General features: G+C 40.6%; 1 protein-coding gene across 3 annotated transcripts in view; it reads right to left on the bottom strand.

The window, feature by feature from the left end:
• The window catches only part of LOC109635427 (neurexophilin-4), a 97,509-nt gene that overhangs the window by 19,747 nt on the left and 51,835 nt on the right, over positions 1-25,927 (bottom strand). Inside the window, exon 1 of one of the 3 annotated variants that reach the window (XM_020096581.2) lies at positions 17,647-18,182. The exons of the other annotated variants lie outside the window; for them this stretch is intronic. Coding sequence (XP_019952140.1) covers positions 17,647-17,700 — 54 coding nt within the window. The 5' untranslated portion in view covers positions 17,701-18,182. Of the gene's footprint in view, positions 1-17,646; positions 18,183-25,927 lie in introns of those variants that run through there. 3 annotated transcript variants of the gene reach the window in all.

The raw sequence follows: 25,927 nt of genomic DNA on the forward strand, positions 1-25,927 counted from the left end.
AAGTCCAATACTGTGAGTAAAGTTCTAATTTTCAGCTAAGTGACATGTTAGAAGGGGACGATGGGAGGATCAGTGTTGCATGTGTTAAAATGAGAAATGTGGAGCATCTTCTTCAGCTACACTTGAGTACAATGTCAATATGACATGTAATATGGTCAATATGGTAATTACATACCAACTGTGATAGGTAGGGAAGTATTATTTGAGGAAAAATATATAAATTATTTTATTGTATCAAAATATATTGGGTCATTTTTATTGATGCATTAACATAAAAGCAGAATTTGCATGTTGTAGCTGTCTGAGGTTTAAATAAAGCAAGTTATTGGGAAGTTTAATGTGGGGCATAAAGTGGCCTCAAGAAGTATTCAGACTCTTTACTTTTTCCACACTTGATTGTGTAGTTTATTCAATTTTAAATGGATTAAATTGCTCAATACCAGCCAATAACCTGTAATCACAACGCATCGATCAGGTCGGTGGAGCGGCGAGACAGAGGCCAGTTATATGACTCACTTTATACTTTTTTAGGATTTAAAGAAAATAAGGAGAAACAATTTCTGGTATAATGATACAAACATTTGACTCTTTTGGGAGATCCATGTCTGATGAACACTGATGGCACTGCTCATACATGTCATACATCAGCAGCAGGGACAGGGAGACTGATCAGAAGGAAGAACGCAGTAAAATACAAAGAGGTCCTTGAAGAAAATCTGCCTGAGGGTGTATGTGACCTGAGACTGAGGCGACGATCCACCTTTCAGCACGACAGTGACCCAAAGCAAACGGCCAAAACAAAGCCGGAGTGGCCCTGGGACAAGATTCTGCCCCGACTTTAACCCTACAGAACATCTGTGGACATCCAGAGGAGACTTGCTCAAGTAGAAACAAAGCTGTAATTTCTGCCAAAGGTGCTTCTAAAAAGTACTGAGATAAGTACTCTGAATACTGTTGTAAAGGAGAGATTTCAGTTTCTGAGTTTTTATACTTTATGAAGCCGGTGAATACAGTGGATATAGTAACTATAGCTGTCAGATATAATAATATAGTCTAGTAAAAAGTATATTATTTCGAAATGTAGTGGAATACGCATAGAAAGTTTTCAAGTTAAGTGTAAGCACCAGGTTGACAGAAAGTTGAGAGATGAAATGAGAAATCAAAACCATATTGTTACCTCACCCTCTTTTATCAAACCTATGATTCCAGTACAAGATGTGGACATAGATTATTCTCTCAGTATTCTTAAACATCATCCTCTCCAGAAGCATCAGAATGAAGACAGAGCTCTTCAGATCGTCTCATTACAGTTGGCTCAGTCTCCAGGGGACAATTAACCCACAAACACAACAATCTAAACACACTCTGTTAGTTCTGCCAATACACCCTCAAGTCACTGCAGCTCACTGTTTATTTTAGACACTTGTTTGTGGTCTTGGTAAAGCTGCTCACGGGCCCTCTGGACAATCCCAATTAGCTGCTAATTAAAAACTCTAATGGAGACATTTTGATTGTACCAAGTCGGTTTACTATAGAAGTGTACAAGGTGATGCAATGATTGTCTCAAGTTAGTGTTAGGAGTTCCTCTACCGAGCCAAAAATAGATGTTTTCCTTTGATATACTGTATTTTTGTAACTATTTCAGGATTTAACCTCTCAGAATGAAAGCTCTTTTGAACAAGCTATGAATGACAAAAAAGCAATGTCCTTAATCCACAGCAACTCCTTCAGATTGTTAATGGCATCAATAAAACCAGAGAAAGAGGTAGACGACTAAACCTGAATTAATGATACTAATGAGTAATATTATAGCAAAACCACAGGGGCTAATTTTACGCAAGTTATTCTTGGAGGAGCAACACAGGATCATTTCTCTCACATCTTCTGAAACAACAGGAAAGCACAAACCATCATATTCATCAGTTAGCATTGCTTGATAAAATCCATCAAAATGTAAATGCATGTAGCTTAAAAAAATAAGAAAACCAAATAGTGGAAATTGATCATTGATGAGACAATTTCAACTTCAAATGTTTAAACATTTGAATGTCATGCAAACATCAAACCCACCGCACTGACCATAGGGTTTGTATTGCACATTTGACATATACCGTATATGTTCATATATTATATACATTCTGTTAGCCTTGTGCCAAATAACGACCTTTTGTGATGCCTAAAAATAGAAGAAATAGTCCAGGAAATAGTGTAATACAAATCCGCTATTGCTTATACATATGAAAAAAACATCTGAGGCTCAAAGGATTGACACGTCTTTATCTGACATGACATTCAGTCTAATCTATAAAACAAGTATGAAATTATTTGGCTCAGAATGTAATCTCCACAACACTGGAGTCGTGAATGGGAAGGAGACACTGGGATTTGATATCGCAATAAAAAACAGGAATGAAATCATGAACTAAACCGTTTGGCAACAGAATCTAATCTTTGCTACATCAGACGAAGCAAAAGAAAATGGAAGGGTGGTATCGCAACAAAGAGCATTTGTTATCACGGATGAAAATCAATTCTAACCAAAATAGAATTCATTGTGGAGACAGCGTGTGTAAAGACACCACAGACACCAGCAGTGTGGGTAATATTAATATGGTCTAAAACACACATACATGGTTTAAAAGACAAATTAAATCCCAAAGCCTTTTTTAATCTATGTCCTGTAAAAGATAATAACTGGATCAGGTAGTGCATCTCATACAAAATTAAAATAAAGAAAAGGTGGGGGAGGAATGTGAATTACGGAATTGATATGGGTGACACAAGGGGGCTTGGATTAAACATCGGAGAAAATTACAAAAAACATTTATCAGCAACATTCATTTGTAAATCTCAATTTAATCTCCATTTAGTGGATGTGGCAATCTCCAAACAATACACATCCAGTTAAATACAAATAGCTTTGCCTGATGGGATTTTGTACAGACATGATAAACCTTGAGGCACACAATTACGCGGGAACAAAATTTGTGGACACGTCATTTTTGATATTACTCTAAGGTTAAGTCTTCAAGTCGATCACAAGAATGATGTTCAGGCCTGTAAACTAACCCATAAATTCTGGGGGTGAGTCATTTCTCCAAGTGAGATTTCACTCATTCAAGGTCCACACAGGGAATTTTGATACCAGACCTCTGCACAGGTATGTATATACAGTGGTACGTTTTTTTTTTTTTTAACTGTTGGCAGTTCTACTTTACAAGGCAACAGAGTGATCAATCTTTCACGGATATCTTTTTAATCTTTTTCTTTCTGTCCTTGTATGTGCATGCGGTTGATTTATGTGACTCAGCAGGCCGACACGATGGACACGAGGGTATCTCTCAACACCGTCGGTCTCTCAATACTCGGCTGTCTGATGCAGAGAGACACGGGATCACGCTGGCCTCCTTATCTTCACGACAAGAAAACATCCAACCACACAGGGCGACAGAGAAATGAAAAGGAAATGAATACAGAGAAAACAAAAAGAGTTTAAGGAGGGAACGGTGTAGGTGGGGGAGGACGGTGAGGACAGCTGAACCAGACTGAGTCTATGCAAGCTGTTCTAACACACCGTACTTTGCGGCAACCACTTTGTTTCATCTTGGGGCGTTTTCACAGCTGAGAGTTCAGACCAAGTTTCACGTCTTTGTTCCATTTCATGCATTTGACCTGGTTAGTTTTAGTTTCACATTGCAGTTCAGGGAGCGAATTTAAGTCTTTTGTCTTACGTATGTACGTTCTGTCAATATCACTTGCTTGGGCTACGTCTACATTAAGTGAGTAGTTAGTAGACAAGCATGTGTTTGTTACTCATATGTTATCAATTCCGATAGCAGTTTCTGTTTGAATGTAATATCAGCATGGTATTATTACCAGCATCACCAACTTCAGCTGCAGTACTCAACACTAGTTCGAATGCCCCAAATGAACGTCCTCTTCAAACATGACACCTTCAGAAGCAATGACTTAAAGCTGTCTGGGCAACTCAATTTCTGGTTCTTCTTCTATTGCTTAATGCGTCTCAGCCCGTCCGAACTATCCAAAAAAGGGTTTTTCACACTGCAGACATATGCCACATCTTTATCAGGAACATCAGCTTTAGGTCATTGTTTTTTCTCAAAGGTCGAAAATCCACAACAAAATTAGAGGAATATCGGAGACACAACATAACCAGACATACACCATCATCGATGGCTTACACACGGAAAACAGTTTCTTAGCAAATTAGGCACAAAAGAATAAGCACATATAATATTTAAAACTTTAAACTCAATTTGATCCAAACCAATCAACTAACTTGCTAACCACAGCTTACCAAAGCTGAATTGCTATAGCAAGATTTTTTGGTAGACAGCTTATCTAAATCTTAGTTCTTAGTTTTTGTTGAACCATTATGTATAAAAAAAAGTGGTTTGTTGTGTTTGGGACATTGTCACAAAAAGAAAAACATTGCTCCCTTTTGGATACAGATTTTTCATTGGAAATCAGCTCACACAGTAATTTCCAGAGAAGATATGTATCCTGTGGCATAAAAACCTAATTTATTTCAATATCAAGTGTCAAATTCGGTTAACGTAAAAAAAAAAAGCTGTTGTGTTTATAACTGAAATGTTTGTTACACAGAAGGGAACCAAAGAAATGGGGCAGTTAGTGGAGGATTGGTCATCTGGATCACAGAGCTCACAAATGAACTGGATTCACTCAAGCGATAACTGTCCCTTCAATGCCACAACTGTAGTTATTGAACTTCATGCACTCATGCAACATATTTCTCTCAAGCAGACATGCACTGGGAGCCTAAGGTTATGCTGTTGCCAAATTCTCTGTCCTGAGGAGAGGAGGAAGAGTATAATCAGCATTCCCTGGCTGGTCCTGCAGGGATGACACCGTTCTGCTGTTTCCCCTCCTTGTTTATGCTGCATTACATTGTTCACACTCTCCTCAGCTGAACACGGCCCTCTGCAGCGAGATGTCCAGCCTCTCGCTGGTGGAACATATGTGTCTATTTCTCTGTCTGTCGCTCTGTCTGCCACTTCCTACCCCCTCATTCTCCGCCGGTCTGTTTCTCGAGGTTCCACATTATGTCCCTGTCACTGGCTGGTCATGTCGTTACATGCAGTTTGGGGCCTGGTCCAAGTGTTTGCCAAGGGGAGGGTGACATCTGGTGAGCAAAGTGAACTGAGGCTTTAGGAAACTGGTTCCATCTGCGGGCGTCTGACCGCAGCACACAAAGAAAAAGCTTTTTCTTTTTTTGGATACGAGCATGTGTGACCCAACTGTGACTGTAAATGAGTGAAGAGGACTGCAGTCCCAGTTATCTTTAGAAAGGTCAAAGTCAGTCAGACCTCTGTGTTTCTTAGGACAAAGCCACTTTGAGACATAATGAGATAATGAGATGGGATTTTGGTATTACCTCATTTAAAGATTTCTTATTTAGCATCAATATTTAAAACGTTTCCTCAATCTTAAATCTTGCAAACAACCATATATTCTGCATTGCAGATCTAATTTTAAACATGATTTTGCATTCCCTGTTTTTCTCATCACCACAAAGTTACTGTATCAGGGAAAAAGTTTTTGGGGATAGTTTTGGTAAAATGTGATAAAACCTTCAGCTTGAGTAGAACCAATACATTCTCCTATCTTGCCCAATATTTGAACAATGAAATTGTGTGTTGGTGTCTTCCAAGAATAATTCCTATGACCATGATAAAAGTATTTTCTAAAGTTAAGGTTTGTTACTTGTATGTACTCAACTTAACCTTCAGGAAATATTGTGGTCATGGTAAAAATAACTTTTAGGAGATCATGTAAAGCAATCTGTACATGCTCTTTCACTACAAGGTCAAGGAGAGATAGTGATCATGAAGATGGGATGTGATTCACAGTCTCCAGTGTCAATGTAGGACATTTTGTTTGTCCAGCTATGCTCCAACCGCTTCCTTATGCAGCGTCGAGGGACTAAATCATGGTCACACTTCTTCTGTCACCCATTCAAAAGAGAGGAGACATAATTTACATGACCCCAAAAGGCTGCATGTCAGGAAGACTTGAATTTGGGTCATTTTAACCATTGCAACAAACAATGTTGATTGACAGGGTTAACATTAGAGATACTTACAATGCATGTATGATGATCAAATCTTCATCTTTAACTGTACAGTATGATTAATCATACATGTCCCTCAATTTGTAGTGTACATGGTAAATGATCTGTCCATTGTTTAAGGTGGATCCAATCATCAGGATTTTGTTAGACACTAGTTGACCATGCTTCGCTATTTGCTTGCAAAGCAAAAACCTCACCAGCCTTGTCAGACCGAGTGAGTGAACAAAATTTGTGGGCTGGTTCTACAAGGCTACTCACTTATTAGAAACTTCCTCTCTGACAGCTACAGCCCGTAAATATTATTCTCACGATCCAAATCTGTAATAACAACCAAAGCGTGAAGTGGTAAAATGCATGTCAAGGTCCTCTAACACACACTGACAGCTAAGCTCTGCATGAGGAGTCTAATGAAATTTGCCAATGCGAGGGATATAGATGTGAGATGATTTTCTCAAGTTCAGTTCGCAATGTACTCCTCTCCATCCTCAGCGCTAGCCTAGACTCCCTCCCCAGCAACCTCCTCTGGGCCAACTTGGATCAAGTTAAAGGAGATAAAAACTACCCTCACCGCCTCCACACACGCCATTGCTTCCCTCCTGCCATCTTTCTCCTCATCCCCCCCTTGCTTCTTCATTGCTCTGGCTAATTAACTAAAAACCAAGCAGAGATTTTATATAATTCAGCAGCGAACTGCCATGTCTCGATCCAGAGACACCCAGAGAGAAACATGGTGACGGGAGCCAGAAACCACCAGGACAGGAAAATGGAAAAATAAACCTCATTTCCACCAGTGCAGGAGGAGCTGGAAGCTGAAACTATGAAATTCTCCTCACATATTTTATTTCTTCAAGGGCTACATTTTAATCAGACACACTGCAGGCCGGGCATGACCAGTATCAAGACAGGGAAGCAGGGTACAGAGGAGGAAACGAAAAGAGCAATGCAAGAAGAGAAATGGGGCAATGGAATGAAAGATAGAGACTCGATTGTGAAGGTTTTGACAGGCAGGTGGCAGGTGAGAGAGGTGCAAGATGAAAGACAGTGAGAGGGAAAGATGGAGAAATAGACTGAGAGTTGCAGGAGATCTGTGACCAAATGGTTGTGTCGAGTGCCCGCTTCTCCACTGAAATCTCCTGACCACTCTCCATTAAGCTCGGGTCTGGCAAACAATATATAAAAAAAGTTTTGACATGGGGAAACAATCCATAAAAAACTAATGGATTACAAAAACTGCTTCAACAGGCATAATGTCTTGCTTTCATCTCAATAATATATCCCATGTCACTCCTAGAATCCTGAAAGGACAAAAAAAACGCAAACAAGACTCCATTATTACATGTCTGAAAAGAACAAACCCAACAGCATCAAATCCCTGACATCCGTGTTAGTCCAGCGGATCTACGCCAGATCTTTTATTTATTAAGAGAGTATGATTGCCGAGGTTCAGTCCGTACTGAGGCTTAGCGTACGAAGGTGGTCACCAGTCTCACTAGGTTACTTATGTCGTTTTTTCCCCTCCCACCCTGTCGCTGTTTTCCAATAAATTCAATGCATGTCTGAATTAATGCATTACAAGCCACGCTGGAGATATTAAAAAATGATAAAAACTAATCCCTCCTCCACATTCCCATCTGTGGCAGCAGGGTCTTCATGCTGAGCTGACCCTGAGCATTCTCTGCCGTCTGCACCATGAGTTATGATATTTGGTGTCACTCGGATTACGCTTTAATATTTCATACATGCACACAATCCTACTCTACACTCTTCGCCATGTGTGTCACTATTAATCACAAGATGTTGTGAAACATAAAGCTATGTATGTTACACGATACATGTGTGGACACCAAGAAAAAAAAAGTCATGCTGGTGCAGTATATGGAGTTAATTACAAACTGGGCACATCCCAACACACACACATACACATCCTGGTGTTTTATTTTGATTGTGCAACAATACAGTGCTCCGTTGAGTCTGTCTCTCACACCAGTAAACACATGTGAACACATCAGAATACACACCTCTCGCACCAAATAGCAAAAGTATGAGGCGCAGCGTGCTGTCTCCCAGAGGGAGCTGAGACTAGGCAACACATTGACCACGGGCAGCGGCGCCGTGCCATAACTGGTGGCCCCCGCCGAGAGCCGAGCTACTCATCATGCATGTATGAAACAAACACGTTGCCCATCATCGGGAGCCAAACGTCCCTTCTGATCTGATCTATTTCCAATGCTCGACTCTGCTCCTCGCAGCCAGGAAAAAGAGAGAGAGAGGGAGAGCAAGAGAGGGGTAGAGAGAGAGAGAGAGAGAGAGAGACACTGCTCACATCATGATGATGACTGGGGACTTCTCAAAGTGGAGCAACATCAGTAGAGCGATCCAAAGTAGGGCTGACCACTTCACACCCAGAATCCCCCTCTGCTGCTTTGTTTAAGTCTCACAAAAAGAGGGCAACAGCAACTAAACCCACTGAGTGAAGATTCAGACCAACTAATAATTGAATCGAATACATTACTGAAGGAAATAAACAAAAAAAACTCCATAAAAAGAGAAGAAAACCGCAGCAGTATTTTTCAGTCCGACAGTCACTTGCAGGTAACTGTTGCTAATGTCAAAATAACACCTGGACTGGATATTACCCATGCTGTTTGACAACTGACAGAAACTGACTTTAGCGTGACTCGCTCACTAACGTCTGGCAATTGTCTCTGCTACAGAGGTGTGTGCCTCTCCGACTTGTAACCCTCTTGTCACAGGTCAGTTAGTGACAGACAGGTACATCATTTCATTCAGTCCAAATAAAATGATTGGTCTTGTTTCTGACAGTCATGTGAAGGCCTCAGCCACCAGCTTTTTCAGTATTTTCAGACTTTATTGAAAATTGTCAAAGGACCAACTTACCAACCCTACCTTTAATCTTAATGGTAATGATAGCTTACCTTGCTAGTGTTTAGCTTAGTAATGTTATGTTGAACCTGGATGCCATCTTAGTTCAACATGCTACCTTGCTAAAATTCGCAAACTAGCACTGAACACAAGGTACAGCCGAGCCTGATGGGAGTTTTCCTTTTCTTTGGTGTATGACCAAATTACTGGAAACTATCTCATTTCAAACTAACCCAATGAAAACCAAAATTAATAAATCCTATCCTGAGGGGCCACATCCTCTGAGGATGAAGAAAGTCTGCACCAAATTCCATGTTCTATGTCAGTATGAACATAAAGTAATACAGCAATAATGCCATCCCCAGGGTCATACCAAAAACATTTGCCTGAATATAATGCACATTCTCTGGGTTCAATGGACTCGTCTGCACATCCGAATCAGTATACCTTGATCTTTCTATTAAATTTCAGTCACATTACAACCCACAAACATGGTTCAGACATTGGGGGAACTGTCTCGATTCTGCTTTGAGGTCCTACGTCACTCAGAACAAGGAACAATTGGACCAAAACCTTTTTTTTCTTCTTCTCGCTCAGCTATCATGGCTGTAATACCTCAATGGTAATGTAGCCCTTTGTTTATCACACCTCTGTTATGACAATATAGAACAATATACTCATGTACCGCATGTTTCCTTTTTTTACCTCTTGGTTATATACATGTGTTTCTGTGTGTACTTGCAGATAATTCACTCCATCTCCATTCCATGCATGCATGTCTGTGTCACATATATTTATGGAAAACACATTACAAGGGATATTTTCAAACTGATTCCTTTTCAGGCGTTATCGGCTCCTCAGACAATCCCTGTTTTTGCCCCCAACAGCTCGTCTCAGAGAGCAATTTCGACAGTCTCTCCATAAGGCCTGGTGAGTCATACACAATACCATTGTAATAATGGTAGCCCATTCATTGGGGTAGGCGTGGAGAATTAGAATGCTGTGCGAGTTTGAGTTCTGCACAGTAGAGCTCAGTTCGAGACAGAAATCGGGCCCGAGAGAAAAAATCTGAGAAACGGATAATGTCCCAAACACTAGAACAATACAAACACCGAGTTTATAATATTATAGTTCCTGTTTGTTCTCTATCAGCTTAGAAACAATTCAAAAATCTCTTACAATCGCTATCATCAACACCTCCTGAGCTGGCAGTTACATAGAGAGCTTTGATGGAGGCTGGATAGGGGCTCCGACCAGGAGCCGCAAGACCCTCTAGGGGCAGAGGCAGCAGCTGTCCACAGGCCTTCTCCTCCAGATCATCCTGGCAGTAAAATTCACATGGTCTGATGTGGAGCCCAATGTTCTGCTTTTCTGTCTGTCTAACCATGGTTTCACTGTCGTTCTAGAAATAACTTTTCCAAAGACATGTCAGGCATATTTTGTGCTCGTGTTGAAGACTGTTCAAAAACTGCTCCCTTAACTGTTTGTTTCCACTGCGCTCCAGTGAATTAATGAACTAAACCTCTCACATCATGGTTTAAAATGAAGTGAGCTTCCATAATGCCAATAACAGAGCAGTTGTGTGGCTGAGGTGTGATGTTAGTTATCTATGTACAAACAGTATTACTGCTATGTTATCCACTGACCCTCAATCAGACTGACTTTTTACTGCACTTCCGTTCTGACACATCATCTAAACTGCTGCCTGTGCACAATTCATCCATTCAGTAGCAGTATTACCTGAAGGAAAAAGAGTGGGAGGATTCACACCACAATTTTTGCATTTGCGTGCATTTTATATTCATTTAAATAATACAGTTTAAACTGAATAAAATCTAATTTATTATTATTAATATTATTGTTGTTTTGTCTTTTAGCAGTGGTGGAAACTACAAACATACCAATAGTTACTACAGTTTTGATGTATACCTTTTACCTTTAATTTTTACTTTACTTAAAGTACTCTATTCTACTATGTTTGACAGCTCCAGTTACTAGAGCTACTTTGTTTTTAATTACACTCTTCCAATGTCACTGATGATTATACCATAAAGCACCTCCGGCCCTCCCACAGGTTATATTAGCACAATAAGAAAGATAGTATACACAATAAGAACCAAATATGAAATGAATGGTGGTAAATAATAAAGAATTGGAAATATAATATGCATTGAAAATTAAATTGACAAAAAGTCAAGCAAAAGCTGTACATGAACTTGACTCACTCAATGGGGCAGTGCAGTCCTGAAGTTGAATGACAGTAAGTAGTGGCAACATCAACAACTCCATATCCTTAATGGTCATTCTCCATATTACGTATTTTTACCTTTAATACTTTAATACTTCATTGAGCTGATTATACATTTAAAGATTCCAAATGCAGGGCTTTTACTTTTAAGATAGTCCTTTCATACTATAGTTTTACTAACTTTATTTAAAAGTTCCTGAAACTTCTTCCACCACTGCCTTTTAGTTATTATCGGTTAAACAAGCTGTGCCGATGCAACAGTTACAGTATTCTGACATGTGGTGAAGGGTGTGGCTGTAACCTGACGTGCCAGATGGTTTCTAACACAGAACCATCTGGGAAGACTGTTGAAAACAGTTTAGAAAATGACAGGCGCTCTAGAAAAAATACTTGGCAGGTGATTGGACGAACCATCTGTCTATCACTGTCTATCACAGCGGCTGCAGCGAAAACATCCTTTTCAACAAGAGAAGCTTTCAGGGCTGTTCTTTACTCTTCCTCTGACAACTGATGCAACAGCAGCATCTACAATAACCTTGTTAAGAGTCACTGTTGTCGTTAATGTTATTTCTCGCCACCATCACACCTGAGACACGCTCCGAACCGCAGGTCCTCCCTCATCGGATGCTGATTTGTCCGGACCACCGTGGTTTGGCCATGAGCAAATAGCTGGGGGCCTGACAAGATGGATTCTCACTCCTCACCCTCCCGAGGTTAGGGTGCGGCAGTTCAGTCAAGAAAATGTTTTAAAGAAAACATTCATCCTGCTGAGGGTCGTGCTTTTTTAAAGTCAAATAGAAAGTTCAGCCTTCCTCCTCAATTACTTTCACACAGTGCTTTAGTGCTACACATCATTTCTGTATTCAGATTTATTTGGTTGGGCAGCCAAGCCCTGCATAATACCAGCATTCCAATAATCTGTCCAGCGAATGTGAAAATTGTCAGTATTACATGTGACATGTTTCATATGCAGGCACCACACTGAGTTGTATGTCTGTAGATAGAGCTTCAAGTCCTGTTTGTAAATTCAGTCTGTAAAATGAATGGACAAAAACCAGAGGCAACACATTTTGTATTATCTGAACACTGCCGTGGTGCGTTTAACATTTTATATTAGACCTTTCTACAACACAACAGAAGCCAAGACAAGACAAGAAGGGAGCTTCTTATTTAAATGATCAGCTTCTGTTTCTCCGATTTACATGTTTTTTCTTTTCCATCATAAAAGCTTCAACCCATCGCCCATGCGATTTGCACTAAATAACCATCTGGCATTCACACCCCTGTCAATCCAAACCAAAGCAAAACTCCTCTGGCAGCTGGAGACTAGTTTATTCAATTAATTAGAAAAATAAACTTGATCAGTGCACACTCATATGAGTACATTGGGCTATTTATACACTTTCATTTGTTTACAAGTAGCTACGTTTAACAGCTAAGACATGGTGTGATGTAAATGGAGGGTTCATCTACCTGGAGGTTAAATGGAGGAATGTCAGTCTGTCCATCCTTTGATTCAATCAACAACCACTAGTCTGATCCACTTCAAACTTTATGGCTGTTTTGCTAAGGACACGAGCGGCTGTGGCTCAGAAGGAAGTGTAGGTCGTCCTCTAACCACAAGGTCTGCAATTCAATCCCCACCTCCCACACTGGGCAGGATACTGAACCCCAACTTGTCCCTGATGGCTGTGCCGGCAGTATATATGATGTGCAAAAGATAAAAGTGCTGCACGCAGAAGCACTGTATGAATGTGTGTGTGATGTGTGAACTTTACAGTTTTGCCATCACACAAAAGATTTCCTCCATTAATTCTAGTTTAGAGACCTCTTCCTCAAACCGGTTCCAAAACCAAATGCATATGTGGCAGTGAAAACACCTCAGTTTTTCAGTTTCCTGTTCCTGCCCATATCTGAAGCTCAACCTCAGCTTTTAAACCCAACACATCTGTTCTGCTTCAGACTGGCTGTGTAAAAGTAGGTAAATGAGGTCATGTGATATATTTACTTTGAAGTGGCTGCTGGATGACTCCACTCTTTTCCTCAACACATCATCATGTTCCTCTCACCTTTATGTGGAAACTGTGCTTTTTAAAAGCACTTTGAATCACACACTTACAAAATAAACATCAACCCATATACTCCTGATTCACTCTTCTCTTGACTTTCAACAACCTCTGGTTATTTACAGTGACGCTCCATAGGACCAGTTGAGGAGGAGGAGTGGAGTGGAGATGATAACAATGCAGCAACCTACACTCACCCCATATGCACGATGTTGTCGTTTCCTCTGCACTGAAGATTACAGAAAACATAAAATCTTGAAAAAAATAATTAAAACTCTTGCGTAACACAGTTTGAATGCAAATTCACAAGCTGTGAAGATAAAGCAACATCGTCACATAAAAAACACACAAATGAGCAGTAAAATGAAAGAGGATCAGTGGTGGAATATTACTGCATACTCACATACACAAACCCTGAACCTATAAAAGTAAATGCTACATACAAACTGATGATCTGATAATAATTAGACTAACTCTGCTTCACAAATACATTCACTTTTGAAGTAGTTTGCAAATAATACTTACTTTGTTTAATGCAGGTGTTTTAATTGTAATGGAGTATTTTTTTTTCTTTAGTAAAGATCTAAACACTTTCTCACTAACCCTTCTACCACTAATCACTTTACGCACACACACACACACAGGCTGAAAAATGTCTTACTATGTGTGAATAGTAGCTGAGTGTCTGACCCAGGATCCCCTCTACCATCTGCACATCAAACATTATCAGGTGGATCCAACAGGAAATGGAGCGAACACTGGGAGCAGGTCTGTTTAACAGTGAGATCAGCAGCAGCTCTGTCCATGAACCTCACAGGTTCTGGATTCTCTTCTTCTCCGTGTTAAAATAATACCTTGGCTTTATCAATAATTTCAGACATAATTCTCCCTTTCTAAGAACTTCAGGAGCAGTCAAGCTGTCAGTCAAACAGAAGGTGTTTGTAGTTGGCGCTACCAAAATATTGGCTCCAGTATTCATTTCTGAGCCTGCTGTTTGCCTCGCGTATTATAACTGGATATCTATTGTAGAAAAGTAGAGGGATTATGATGCAATTATTGCACACACCTTACTTTATCCTCTTTAAGTTTGAAATAGAACATTTAAATTCAATCACCAGAGATGCAATTATATGTTATATATTAATGTCTGCTGTCGACGCTCGTGAAAAGCAGAACCCACACGTCTGTAATGATGTTTTATTTCACATTAGTCTAAAACATAGGACATGTTCACACATTATAATTAAATTCTCTTCCCTCCTCAAGGCCAATACAAAGCCTGGGGTGGAACTATTCACTGCACAGAGCAAGTGATGGCTTATTTTTTAAGTAATGGCTTGTCAAAAGTGGAGCATAGAGCCCTTGAAAGGGGAGAAAGCAAATTAATAAAAATGGATTGTTGCTTAACCTTAAGCAAACCATGTTAGAATTCATTAAAACACTGTATGAATCTGTGCAGGGGTTTTTTTTAGGTTAAAGAACGCTTTGATCTGCGGGAACAATTTCAGAGGCAACAGATATAGCAGTAATGTGATTGCTTCTGTCATCATGATTCAACAGATTACACATCTAATCGGTTTGTGAAGGGAGAATATAATTTGCACAGATTACAGACCAGTGGGGCCTCCTGCCTGTTGAAACTGGGCTGCTTGACGGTTCGGATGATCCACAGACGGACAGATGGATGGACGGAAAAGACGCAGCGAGTGGGAGGGAAACCACCAACCACCTGGTTTAATCCGTGCTGGAAAAACATCTGATCCTGCTCTTCTGATGGTTCACAGATTTTTTTTTTTTTGCTTTCCCCCCCAACAATGGTATGAATAAGTGCGTAACATGTGGGCACAAACACAAGGACACACAGCAACTGTGTTTCACATACACATTTTCCCGGGACAAATACAGACACTGCTGAAACGCAAAGCTATGCAGAATGCGAGAGACGTGATTGCAAGGGAAGTAGGACTATATATATATATAATGAAATTAAAGTGACTCAGTTGCTGTAATATCCCGGGGGTATACAGCTAGTTGTTTTATGGGGAGAGATAAGAGGATTTTGTCAGGTTGAGATGCCGGCTAATGCTATTGTTCCTACTGGGAGCATAAAACAGTAAAGACGCTTTTCACACATCTTTTCTTCTTTTGTAGTGCTGTTACTGTAGATATCGTTTCAAAGTACAAGGTGTAAAGAATTATGATGTCGCAGCATTAGACGTCATAGGCAGGAAGCAAAATTTGTTTTTTCGTATTTTAAAATATATACAAATGTAAGAGACAACCCGCAAAATGTCCTCATCCAAGTGCGTCAACACAAATTCAATTTTTCAGGGAGATATTTGAAAAATGATCTACACATTTTATTCTAAATTTTCAATGCATTCACAAAATATAAACAATGATGTAAAGAAGACGAGTCTGATCCTTTTCTCCCTTCGTCTCCTCGTCTTCACTTTGCAAAAACTCACTTATGCTCTCACACATGTGCTTCAACAGGCCTCTAAATGACTCTAAATGACCACTAAAGGTGGGTTTGTTCAAAGAGACCACCAGATTCAGTTAGAGACATAGTTAATGTTTCCTTCTCCTCTTTCACCCTCCGCTGACTTGTACCGCTCTGTTTTCTATCCTGTCTTTCCTTATGTTCGTCTTTCCCTTTCTTCACCGCGTCCTTTTCCTCTTCACTTCCTAATCCCTAGAGATAAAAGTGCCTCCACGTCAGATTATGTCAGCGAAATCACTGAGTCATCTAAACCTACGTGCTCTTTGAAAACAAACCTGATTCTTATCCTCCCTCACGCCTCAGAGAGAAAAAAGGAAAAACATCTAACTCAACTCCAAATGGAAGATTGCTGAAGAGAGCGTGGTTGATATAATCTAATACCAGGTTGAACCTGATGCTTGAACCTGAGTTGCACTCTCGAGTGGACGACGCACGGCAGTAGGAGACATGATTTGCATTCAATCTTCAGAATACCGAAGGTATTATTACCTGCCACAATACAACCTCACCCCAATCTGCCAGCAGCCTGTTTAAAAAACCCACACATGGCAAACGCCTCACAGTGTTTGGTGTTTGCAGACTACGTCGGCTACTGTTGGCCACCAGGCAGCAAGGGTCCCCACCCATCCGCCCCCCGTGCTCTATATAAGTCCTTACACTGTTCCGTGTGACGATTGCATCAAATTCTTATTTTCAATTCAGGGCAGGTTTTTTTTAAACCTTGTGAAAATAGCAGATTACAGAAGTCGTGTCATAACCTCAACCAGATTTTACAGAGTCAGCTTCTTTTTACAGCGATATTTGTATAGATACAGTTGGTGGTTTCTAATGAAAACCAGTCGGGGTAAAGTTATCCATAATGGAAGAGGAGCAGAGAAAGGGAGGAAAGGAACAGGAAGGAGGAGGAAAATGAAGGAGTCAGAGGTGAAGAAGAGGGAGGAGATGGGGAACATGGTGAAAGGTCATGTTTTTATTCTCTTTCATTTCTGGCTGAGGCCAAAGACACACTGAGTACAGATGCTGTGTATCTGCTGGGACAGACTGTTGTATTGTGTTGCATTGTATTGTGTGGTATTGAATTGTATTGTGCTCTGTTATGTGTTGAGGATATAATATGTAGGCTACATTATTACTGTCCAGTGTAAAGCAATCAGGAAAACACTCGTGCACAACAGCCAAAAACGAGTGGGTGCGCACGTACTCGCGCACACGCACGCCTTTAACCACAAATAATCAGCAGCTGCTGCAGCCAAACTACAGTTAGTGCGTAAAAAGTATTTTCCACAACGATGCCGAGATAATTAAACAAGCCACGGGCTGGTTTGACTTCTGAAGAAAAATTAGAGGAAGTCGCTGGGAGCGGAAAAAGATAGATAGATAAGGAGGAGTGCGTAAAGTGGGAGTGAAAGCGAGACAGCAGAAATCTGCGCGTCTGGTGATCGGACAAAAGTCGCTTATGCGTTTCTATTTAAACTAATAAAACAAAAATAGAGCCTAAAAAAAATATCCCCCTTTACAGGAGTTTAAAAAGCTGCTATTAATCTATACAAGTTTAAATTAAGTTCCATAGAAGGAAGATTTAAAAGAGACCCTGCAGGCACAGTGATATAAAACAAACTACAGAATAAGCAGGTCAATCTGGATGTGGTCCACCGGTAAAATATGTGAAACAATAGAAACATTTTTATGTTTTTCAGAGGAGTGATTTCTAGGAAACTGAACCTGACAGAAGAGGAAAGGTGCTTTTCTCTAAAAGCTTGTATACCCAACATCTCTGGATGTGAAAAGATATTTTTAAGTTTCTTTTTTTTCCTCAGGATGAAAATAAACTCACCTTCCGTAGGATCCACTGGCAGAGGAGAACTATGGTCCAACCGAGAACCTGCATGTCACCTTCCTTTACAGCGGACCACCCCGATAAAAAAAACTACACGTCTCCCTGGATGAACATAAAAAAGACACAACGCGGAATCCAAGCAATCCCAAGAGGCAGGCGACGCGTAAAAAGTGTTGGAAAAGGAGAAAAAACAGGCGTAAAGTGTTTGTTCAGTCAGTGTCACAGTGGGTTTCTGCGGACAAACTTTGCGCGGTGGCCTCAGTTGCTCCGGTCCGCCTCATGTGGCGCATCCATGGCGCTTGTCTCCGCTCATGCTGGACGTGTGCTGGAAGTTTGCGCGCAGACAGTTTGGGAGGTGGAGGCGCAGAGCGGCTCTCACTGAAGATCACCAATGTTTTGGGAAGCTGACTGGTGGATTTGAAGAGATGAGATCTCGCTCTCACCCCCTTCTCTTTCCCTCTCTCTCCTTCCTTTCCCTACCACCCTCTCTCTCCCTCTCTCTCCCTCCATGAGCGCGTCACGGCGCACAGCGGCTCACGCTTACTGGCTACAACACTGACCAACACTGCGTGGAGATGATTTAGTCCTGTCGGTGATTAGACGAGAAGGTGACTCTCTACCTGGTTCTGAATCAGAGAGGAAGCATTAAAGTTAGTGCAGTGTAACCACAGAAATAAAGAACGTGGTTGACTTACAAATAAAACAAGGTCAGTCAATTAATTGGATTGACAGAAAATGTCTTGGCTAATATTTTATTATAAACACATGTTAAAGTAATTGTTTAGACAAAGATGGCAAAAAAGATCTTGTGAAATGTGGGTTTTCTTTGTCATACATGATCATACATGATAATAACATGATCATTAATGATGATAACATGATCATACATGATGATTGTGTTTGGGTTTGGTTGGTTGGCCGTCTTTGAACTCTGAGAATTTGTTTGTATATGAAAATTCTATTATTTTTCATAATAAAGTATTTCATAATATTGTATAGCAATAATAGCTACAGTACCATTTCATACCAGCTCCAAGACATTTTATTCTGAAAATAATCATAGAGAAATTAGATCTGTAGCTTTACATGTGGCTATTCCATCCATCCATGTATCCATTATCTATACTGTTTATCCTCTGAGGTTCAAGGTTGGAGCTGGACAGGTCAACAGCGTATCCAATCAAACAAACCTCCATCTGCATGTCTTCGGACTATGGGAGGGAAATGGGAGAGCATGCAAACCGGGAACCTTCTTGCATAGCTGACAGTAATAATTACTGTACCACCGTGCCGCCCCTCTCCCAATTGTATACAATAAGATTAACTACACTTCTTGAGCTGACGACCCAGGTTTAACATTCATATATTAGGCTGTGTCATCTTTAACGTCACAATATGTGACTCTGCCCCACTTTGTGGCAGCTAAACGTCTCCTATACACCAGCGAATGGAAAACAATTATCATCTTACACAGAAACATGAACCTGCTGCTATGAAGTGACTGTTTGTGATGGAGGCCAACAGCGCCAAGCTAGCCAGACTATAAATTCCCAGAAAAACAAGTTTGAAATATTAATGTTGCAAGTATATATTGGGGCAGCGTGGCCCCACATCTCTCCCTGATGGCCGGCCCCGACTGCCGCCTGCCCGACTGTGCCACCTTCAGAATGAACTGATCTGGGATGCGTGGCATTTTCGCTTGCTTGTCTTGCAAGTTTTGTCTGTGCGGAGATCAGTGCATCTGTCTCTGCGCGTCTGTGTGAAACTGTGAATCAGTCGTACATCATCGGACTGAGTGACTGACAGACCTCTCTTCTATCAGCATAATGTCCGTCTCGACTTTCTGTCAGTGCATGATGAAGTGTGTCCCTTCTTCATAACCGTCTGTCTGAATGAGTGACTGACCAGCCCGTTTGTTTCTTATCCGTACTTTGTGCTTTCTACCGGCCTCTCTTTCTGTTCTTACACCTGTCTTTCCAGTCGGTGGCTATACCAGATATTTACAGCACATTATATATTTAGTACACCAACTGTTCTTCTCTCTCACCAAAGAGAATTCAATTTCCAATTGCATGAATATGTGTTTTTGTTCTTTTCTCTTTCTTTAAACGTCTGCTGAAGACTTATATAAACAACCGTTTGGCCTTGAACCCTGAGATATGGATCCGCATATCAACACAAACATCGCCACACTTTCTACTTCAGACAGGGGGCGTTCTCGCTCACCTGTGGCATCTCCTCATACTTCCGCTCTTGCACTGATGAGGTCAGTTTTAGTGGCTGCTGGCCAAAGTGCACATCACGTTGATGTGCTCAGAGCTGCTGGAGTCCAGACCGGTAGCTATCCCACAGAGGGAGATGAGTGTCTGTGCTACTTTGTGGTTTTGTGTGAAAGTATATATTGTATAATAGCAATCTGTTACCGCTCTTTGACATGCAGACTCTCTGCAGTCTGTCCGAGGCTCTCATGTGGGTGAGAGTGACACAGCACTGCCTCCCTGCGAGACAAAGAGTCACTGCAGGCGAAGAAGAGCTGAACACCCTGTGTTTCTACAAGGGCGGGAATGCAGTGATAGGAGGATAAAAATATAATTATAGTTCAGGGTTAGCTACAGAATGATGCTCAGTAAGTCTGCAGAGGACTGGATGACCACAGTGCTAAAGCACAAACAGCTGGTCAGACAGAGGTTTCTGATGAAATACAGTACCTGCCAAAGTAGAATATGAAGTGTGAACCCTTTGCACCATCTGTCAGCCAATGTAATCATTTAAATAATCTGTCAGCAACAATAGAAGAGAATACACACCAATATTAAGTCCCAGTTCAAATCACATGTGAGGGAAATATCACATTTCTTTTAGCAGGAGTATTCAGAGTGACGTCTCAGAGGATAAACCTTTCCTCCTGGCGTCTCCTGGAAATAATGTTTACATGTAAAATGAGGAAATGTTTTAATATAATTTGTTGAATTACAAAATGTGCACAGACAACTACTCTTCCTTACAATATTCAGTCTATAACCATATAAAGATAAACATGTCCCACCTCCTCCAACTATTCAGAGATGAAACCAAATATCCCGGATTCGAATGTCTTCATCTCGTACATTTGGAACCAGAGTTTGCACAGTAGCGATCATGGAGTGGAGCCACTGTAGCGAGGCTCCTCTGATAAACCCCCTCAACCAATCGTCGGTCAGTCTCAGATGTCAATCATGACATTTCCAGAATGACAATTCCCTCCAAACATATTTGGCTAAATGCAGCACTTTGGTGTCTGAATGTTAACAGCACGTGCCACATAACTACAAATCCATGTTTGATTCTGGCTGTAGACCATTGCTGCACGTTACACCCCTACATGTTCTCCTTGTTCCCTGTCTGCCTCCTCACAGTTGACTATCAAATTAAAGGCAGAAAAAGAATCATCTTAAAGTGTCTCATAAAAAAATGAATATATACGACTTAATGTCTCCCTGATTATGAAGAACAAAACACTTCAGAGTAAGTTACCACTTTGGTTTCTGTCAACCTTACAGCTGCTGTAAATCAGTGTGTTACACCCATTGCTTCATCTTCAGCCGACCATGAAACTCTGTCTATCAAACACAGCGGGTCTCAAAGAATGTGACCATTTCCCGTTCCCATCACGGCCCTGCGTTCAATCTACTGTCTGTGATTTGTATGGCCACAGCTTTGCTCCTGCTGGAGAAGGGATGCTGAGTGCAATTTCTGATTCACATTGGAAGTGGCAGGTGAATTTTGCCCAGCTGCTCCCCTTCTCTGTTCCACTTAGCGGCGACGCTGTTGTTCCGAGTCTCCTGGTCGCCAAATGGTTATAGTAAATGAATGAACATGCTCCGAGCAAGAACCGAATGCATCTACTTTCACAAATATTATCCTCACATCACGATCTTTTTCCCTCGAAATGTTGAGAGAAACTTTTATCATTTACAAAACTGCCTTAACGTGTGAGAACAAATTACAAGCATGTACCATTAAAGACAATAAATTACAGTCAAGACTAAGGGCCTTAAGTCGTCTGCACACATGTAGCCATTAAAGCACTTTACACCATTAATTCTATTTGATAAATTAAGCAAAAAGCAGGTGGAGGAGAAGGAAAGCAAGGAGATAAAGAAGGATGTGTGAGGAGGACAACACTGTGAGTGTGATGGAGGAGGAAAAAGCAGATAGTTGAAACAGGAAAATGAGAAAATGAGGAAGAGTAGAAAGGGAATGGAGAGGACAAATAGGCTGCGGTGGTGGTGGTGGAGGAGAGGAGGGTGGTAAAGAGAGGCCAATACTGAAGAGGAGGAGCAGAGAAGTGGATGAGCTATAATAGGGAGGAAGATAAGGAAGTGAAAATATTAGGAAGCTGGGGTTACACAGAAAACAAGTCAACAGGAGATGTGTGTTTGATTTGTAATTCAGTGTAAGATTTGACTGATATATATATATATAATGATTACTGTTTATTTATTGACTGTGATAACAACTACTGAGGTGAGAAGATTTTGGAAAGAAATAACCTGTATCACAGAGACGTCGTAAAGAAAAACCTGCTGTCAATAATCAAACACAAGCAGTCAAAACTGACAAAGCACAGTATTAACAGAGTCCATGTGTATCTATGTAGCCGAGGTAGCTTGAGTTGTAGTTTTTTGAGAAGGCAAATAAGCAGTGACGTACCAACCCACTGCTGCTGCAACCCCTTAAAGGTCTCATTTGTAGGATTTAGGGGATTTATTTGCAGAAATTGAATATAATGTTCATTGGTGTAATGTGTTATCACCTGAAGCTAAGAACTGCTGTGTTTTCGTTACTTCAGAATTAGATTTTTCTAATAGCATGAGTAGCAGGTTGTCTTCCATGGACTCTGCCATGTTGCACGTAATGTTTCTACAGTGGCCCAGAGTGACAAACCAATCACTGGCTCTAGGGCAGGCCTCTCAAATCTTTATGTTTTATCCCAAACACAACATACCTGGAAATGCAAACTGGTGAGAGCACCCCTTCCCAAAATGGTTGAAATATGCAAACCCATCACTAGATGCTATTGAATCCTAAACACTGAACGTTTACCATCTGTCTACCATCCACTGTCCAGGTTCTGGGTTTGAACCTCATGGCTGACAAGAGATCTTCACTTTGCATTTTCTCCGGGTTCCTCCAGTCTAAAGGCATGAAGGCTAGTTTAATCAGCTAAGTTGTCCATAGATGTGAATGTGAGCGTTGATAGCTGTGTGTCTCTATTCGTTGGCCCTGTGATACACTGGCGACCTGTCGAGGGTGTGCCCTGCCTCACGCCCGACGTCAGCTGGGTTGGGCTCCAGCCCCCTGGACCCTTAAGGATTAGCAGGATAGATAATGGTAATGAATCAACACGATCTCAGTGCTCACACATGTCATGTAACAGTGTCTGTGGAAGGATCTATGATGCATGATTGACTGAACAGTTGGAATAAAAAGAAATTCACCATCACTACAGAATTAAGTATCTTATCTTCTTAATGATGTAAAACATTTACTCAGGATAATTATTAGTAATTATAAGCATGCCAATCGACAAAGGAAAAATATAATTAGCTTAGCCTTTGACACTTTTCGAAAGCTGGAATATTTATTGCTAAAAATAGACGGCTGTGCAGTCATTGCAAACATGACAGCAAAAAGAGTGCAGAGAAAAAAATGTGGATGAATGACAGATTCCTTGCCACTGCATGAAGAGCTCTGGTACATGTACAATTACACACACACACACACACACACACACACCTGCTAACACATACATCGAAACGCCGATCCTGCGGTGTCGAACTCTGAGGTTAAGGAACACAATGACGAGAGGTCACCTGGCAGTAATGGAGCCTTTTGTGTGTGGAAATAGTAATTTCCCTGTGTAGTCTCGGGGTTTCACAGATATGATATGAAACCCTGTCATTTTGTTTTCCTTTCTATCGATTTCAGAAAGGAGAACGTGTGGAAGGCATGGAGGACGAGAGGGGTGCCGGAGTGGAGCACGGGCGGCGTGTCTGTTGTGGGTGTCAGGACTGAGCCATTGTCATTCAGATGTTTTGTTGTAGGAAGGGAATTTGAGAGGGGAATAGGATATGAGCGCTAATGGGGAGCAAAGGGAGAAGTGGAATAATTGGATTTGATTACGTCTGTCTGTCAGTGTGGGACAGGATAATATGCGGCTGGAATTATTTTCACAGTGTCACAAGGTGCATGTCTCATTGTGAAGTTGGTCCATTGTGAAGAACTTTTTACAATGAGAATTGTCTCAAGTTAGATTTTGGCAGCGCGGCTCTCGGGACGTCGATCGGTCTTTTAACTTCTTTGGTCCAATCACAACTACGTGGTGAAATCGCCATGACAATACGAACATTAAAAAAATGTATGGTTCTAAAAACATAGCTGATCGCTTAACTTTTCCTTCTATAGCACCACCAGTACTATTTGTGCTTTTCAGTTCTATCAATGTTGAGAAAGTTCTGCATTTTGATGTAGACATTCATGTTTTCCTTTGTATGTACTGTAATAATTTTGGTGATCCCCAACTCTACATGCAGCGCCACCATGAGGTCGGAATTTTCATCTGATTGTTTGTGATGAAAACCAACATCATCTGTAAGGCAATTTTCTTTTGTTTGTCTTTTGTTTCACTTTTTAAAAAATCAATTTTTCTCTTAAGAACATGATTTGAGTAATATCAAGCCACATCCACATTATTTTGTACAATATATTCTATTTTGTATGATAGATTTTATGTAAATGTTTTCTATAATAATATATAATTCATTTATTTCATTGAACATTATTTGCACAGTACTTTTTATTTTAATTGTGTATTAATATTTAATGCGACAACTGAGTGTTACAGAAAGCTAAAGTACTGAAGTCTTCTAAGATTGTTTTTGTTTTTTATGTACTAAAAAAAAAATCATACATAAGAATAAAAAAATAAAAAAAACTGCAAAAGCACTGCAACTTCCAACTTCACTTTGTGAGGAGTGTTAATTAGCAAATGTTGGCATCCTAACACACTAATGTATCTGGACTTTAACATTTTCATCCTGAGCCTTTTAGTATTTGGTTTTAAGTTCCACTGGGGCTGTGGTAAATACATGTGCGGCTGTAGACTGTGGGCGTTAAGACCAAAACACCATTCAAAGGTTCACTGGTGGGGGCGTGTCGCTTCAGCTATAGGTGAGATATGAAAACCTCGGACAGGTCCACGAGTTTAAAAGCGTTCCAGACCAAAACACACCGTCATTTTCAATAGAGACAAGAAAGTGAACAATACTATGCTTTTACTTCAACCCTCTGAGTTGGCACAACTGCTGCATCACCAGCCTGGTTTTATCTATTTGCTAGATCCAGAAACCTCTGTCTGTCTGTCTGTCTGTCTGTCGCTCACAATTTTCAACAACCGCTCATCTTATCGGCTTCACACAGAATTTGGTGTGATTTGGACACATGATATGTTCAATGTTACTTTGAATAAACAGGTGAACAGCTCTTTGTGCAGCAGCGGTGGTGCAGCGTCAGGGCTCTGCTGACTGAGTCCAGCAGCTAGTCTTTATTTGCCGCAGCTCAATAACTGTAGGTCACTTTTAAAGGTTCAGAAAGAAAACTGCAAACAGCATCACCACAAAACGAACAAATGGCCCATGATAAACAAGCAGGTTTAGAAGGGCCCCTGCACTAGTTCAAATAAATAAGAGAACTAAATTTGAGTGAGTGAGAAAAGTCTGTGTTTATTCATAGACTTGGGCTGTGACTTTTGAAAATGTTGCTTTGAACCATGGCTGTTTTCTTCTGACATAAAGAAAGAAAACTCTGAAACAAAAATGCGTTTCTTTTTCTATTTACCTTATTTACCACAGATACCATCAGAAGTTGTACAAAAGGCCTAAGGATGGCCATGAATAAATGAAGGTAATGCTTGGACTAAAGATAAAACTGGAATACAAGCAGGGAACTGATTGTGTTTGGCCTGAAGGCATCTGTGAATGTGTCTAATGTTGAAAGCACTCTCCTAACACTCAGGTGACCTCAGGTTACATCGATGATGTGTCCAAATGCATCAGATGACAAACAACATCAAACTCATCTGTCAACACATCCATCATTTTAGACACAGCCAGGCTGCAGAAAAAAAGGGTAAATACATCTAAACATCGCATTGATCAAACATAATCAGATTCCTCTGTCTGACTCCACCACACCACAGTTTCTACACAGCTTATATTTGATTTCAGCTGTTTTAGGT

Source organism: Paralichthys olivaceus, chromosome 2 (genome assembly GCF_024713975.1).
Source record: "Paralichthys olivaceus isolate ysfri-2021 chromosome 2, ASM2471397v2, whole genome shotgun sequence".
NCBI lineage: Eukaryota > Metazoa > Chordata > Actinopteri > Pleuronectiformes > Paralichthyidae > Paralichthys > Paralichthys olivaceus.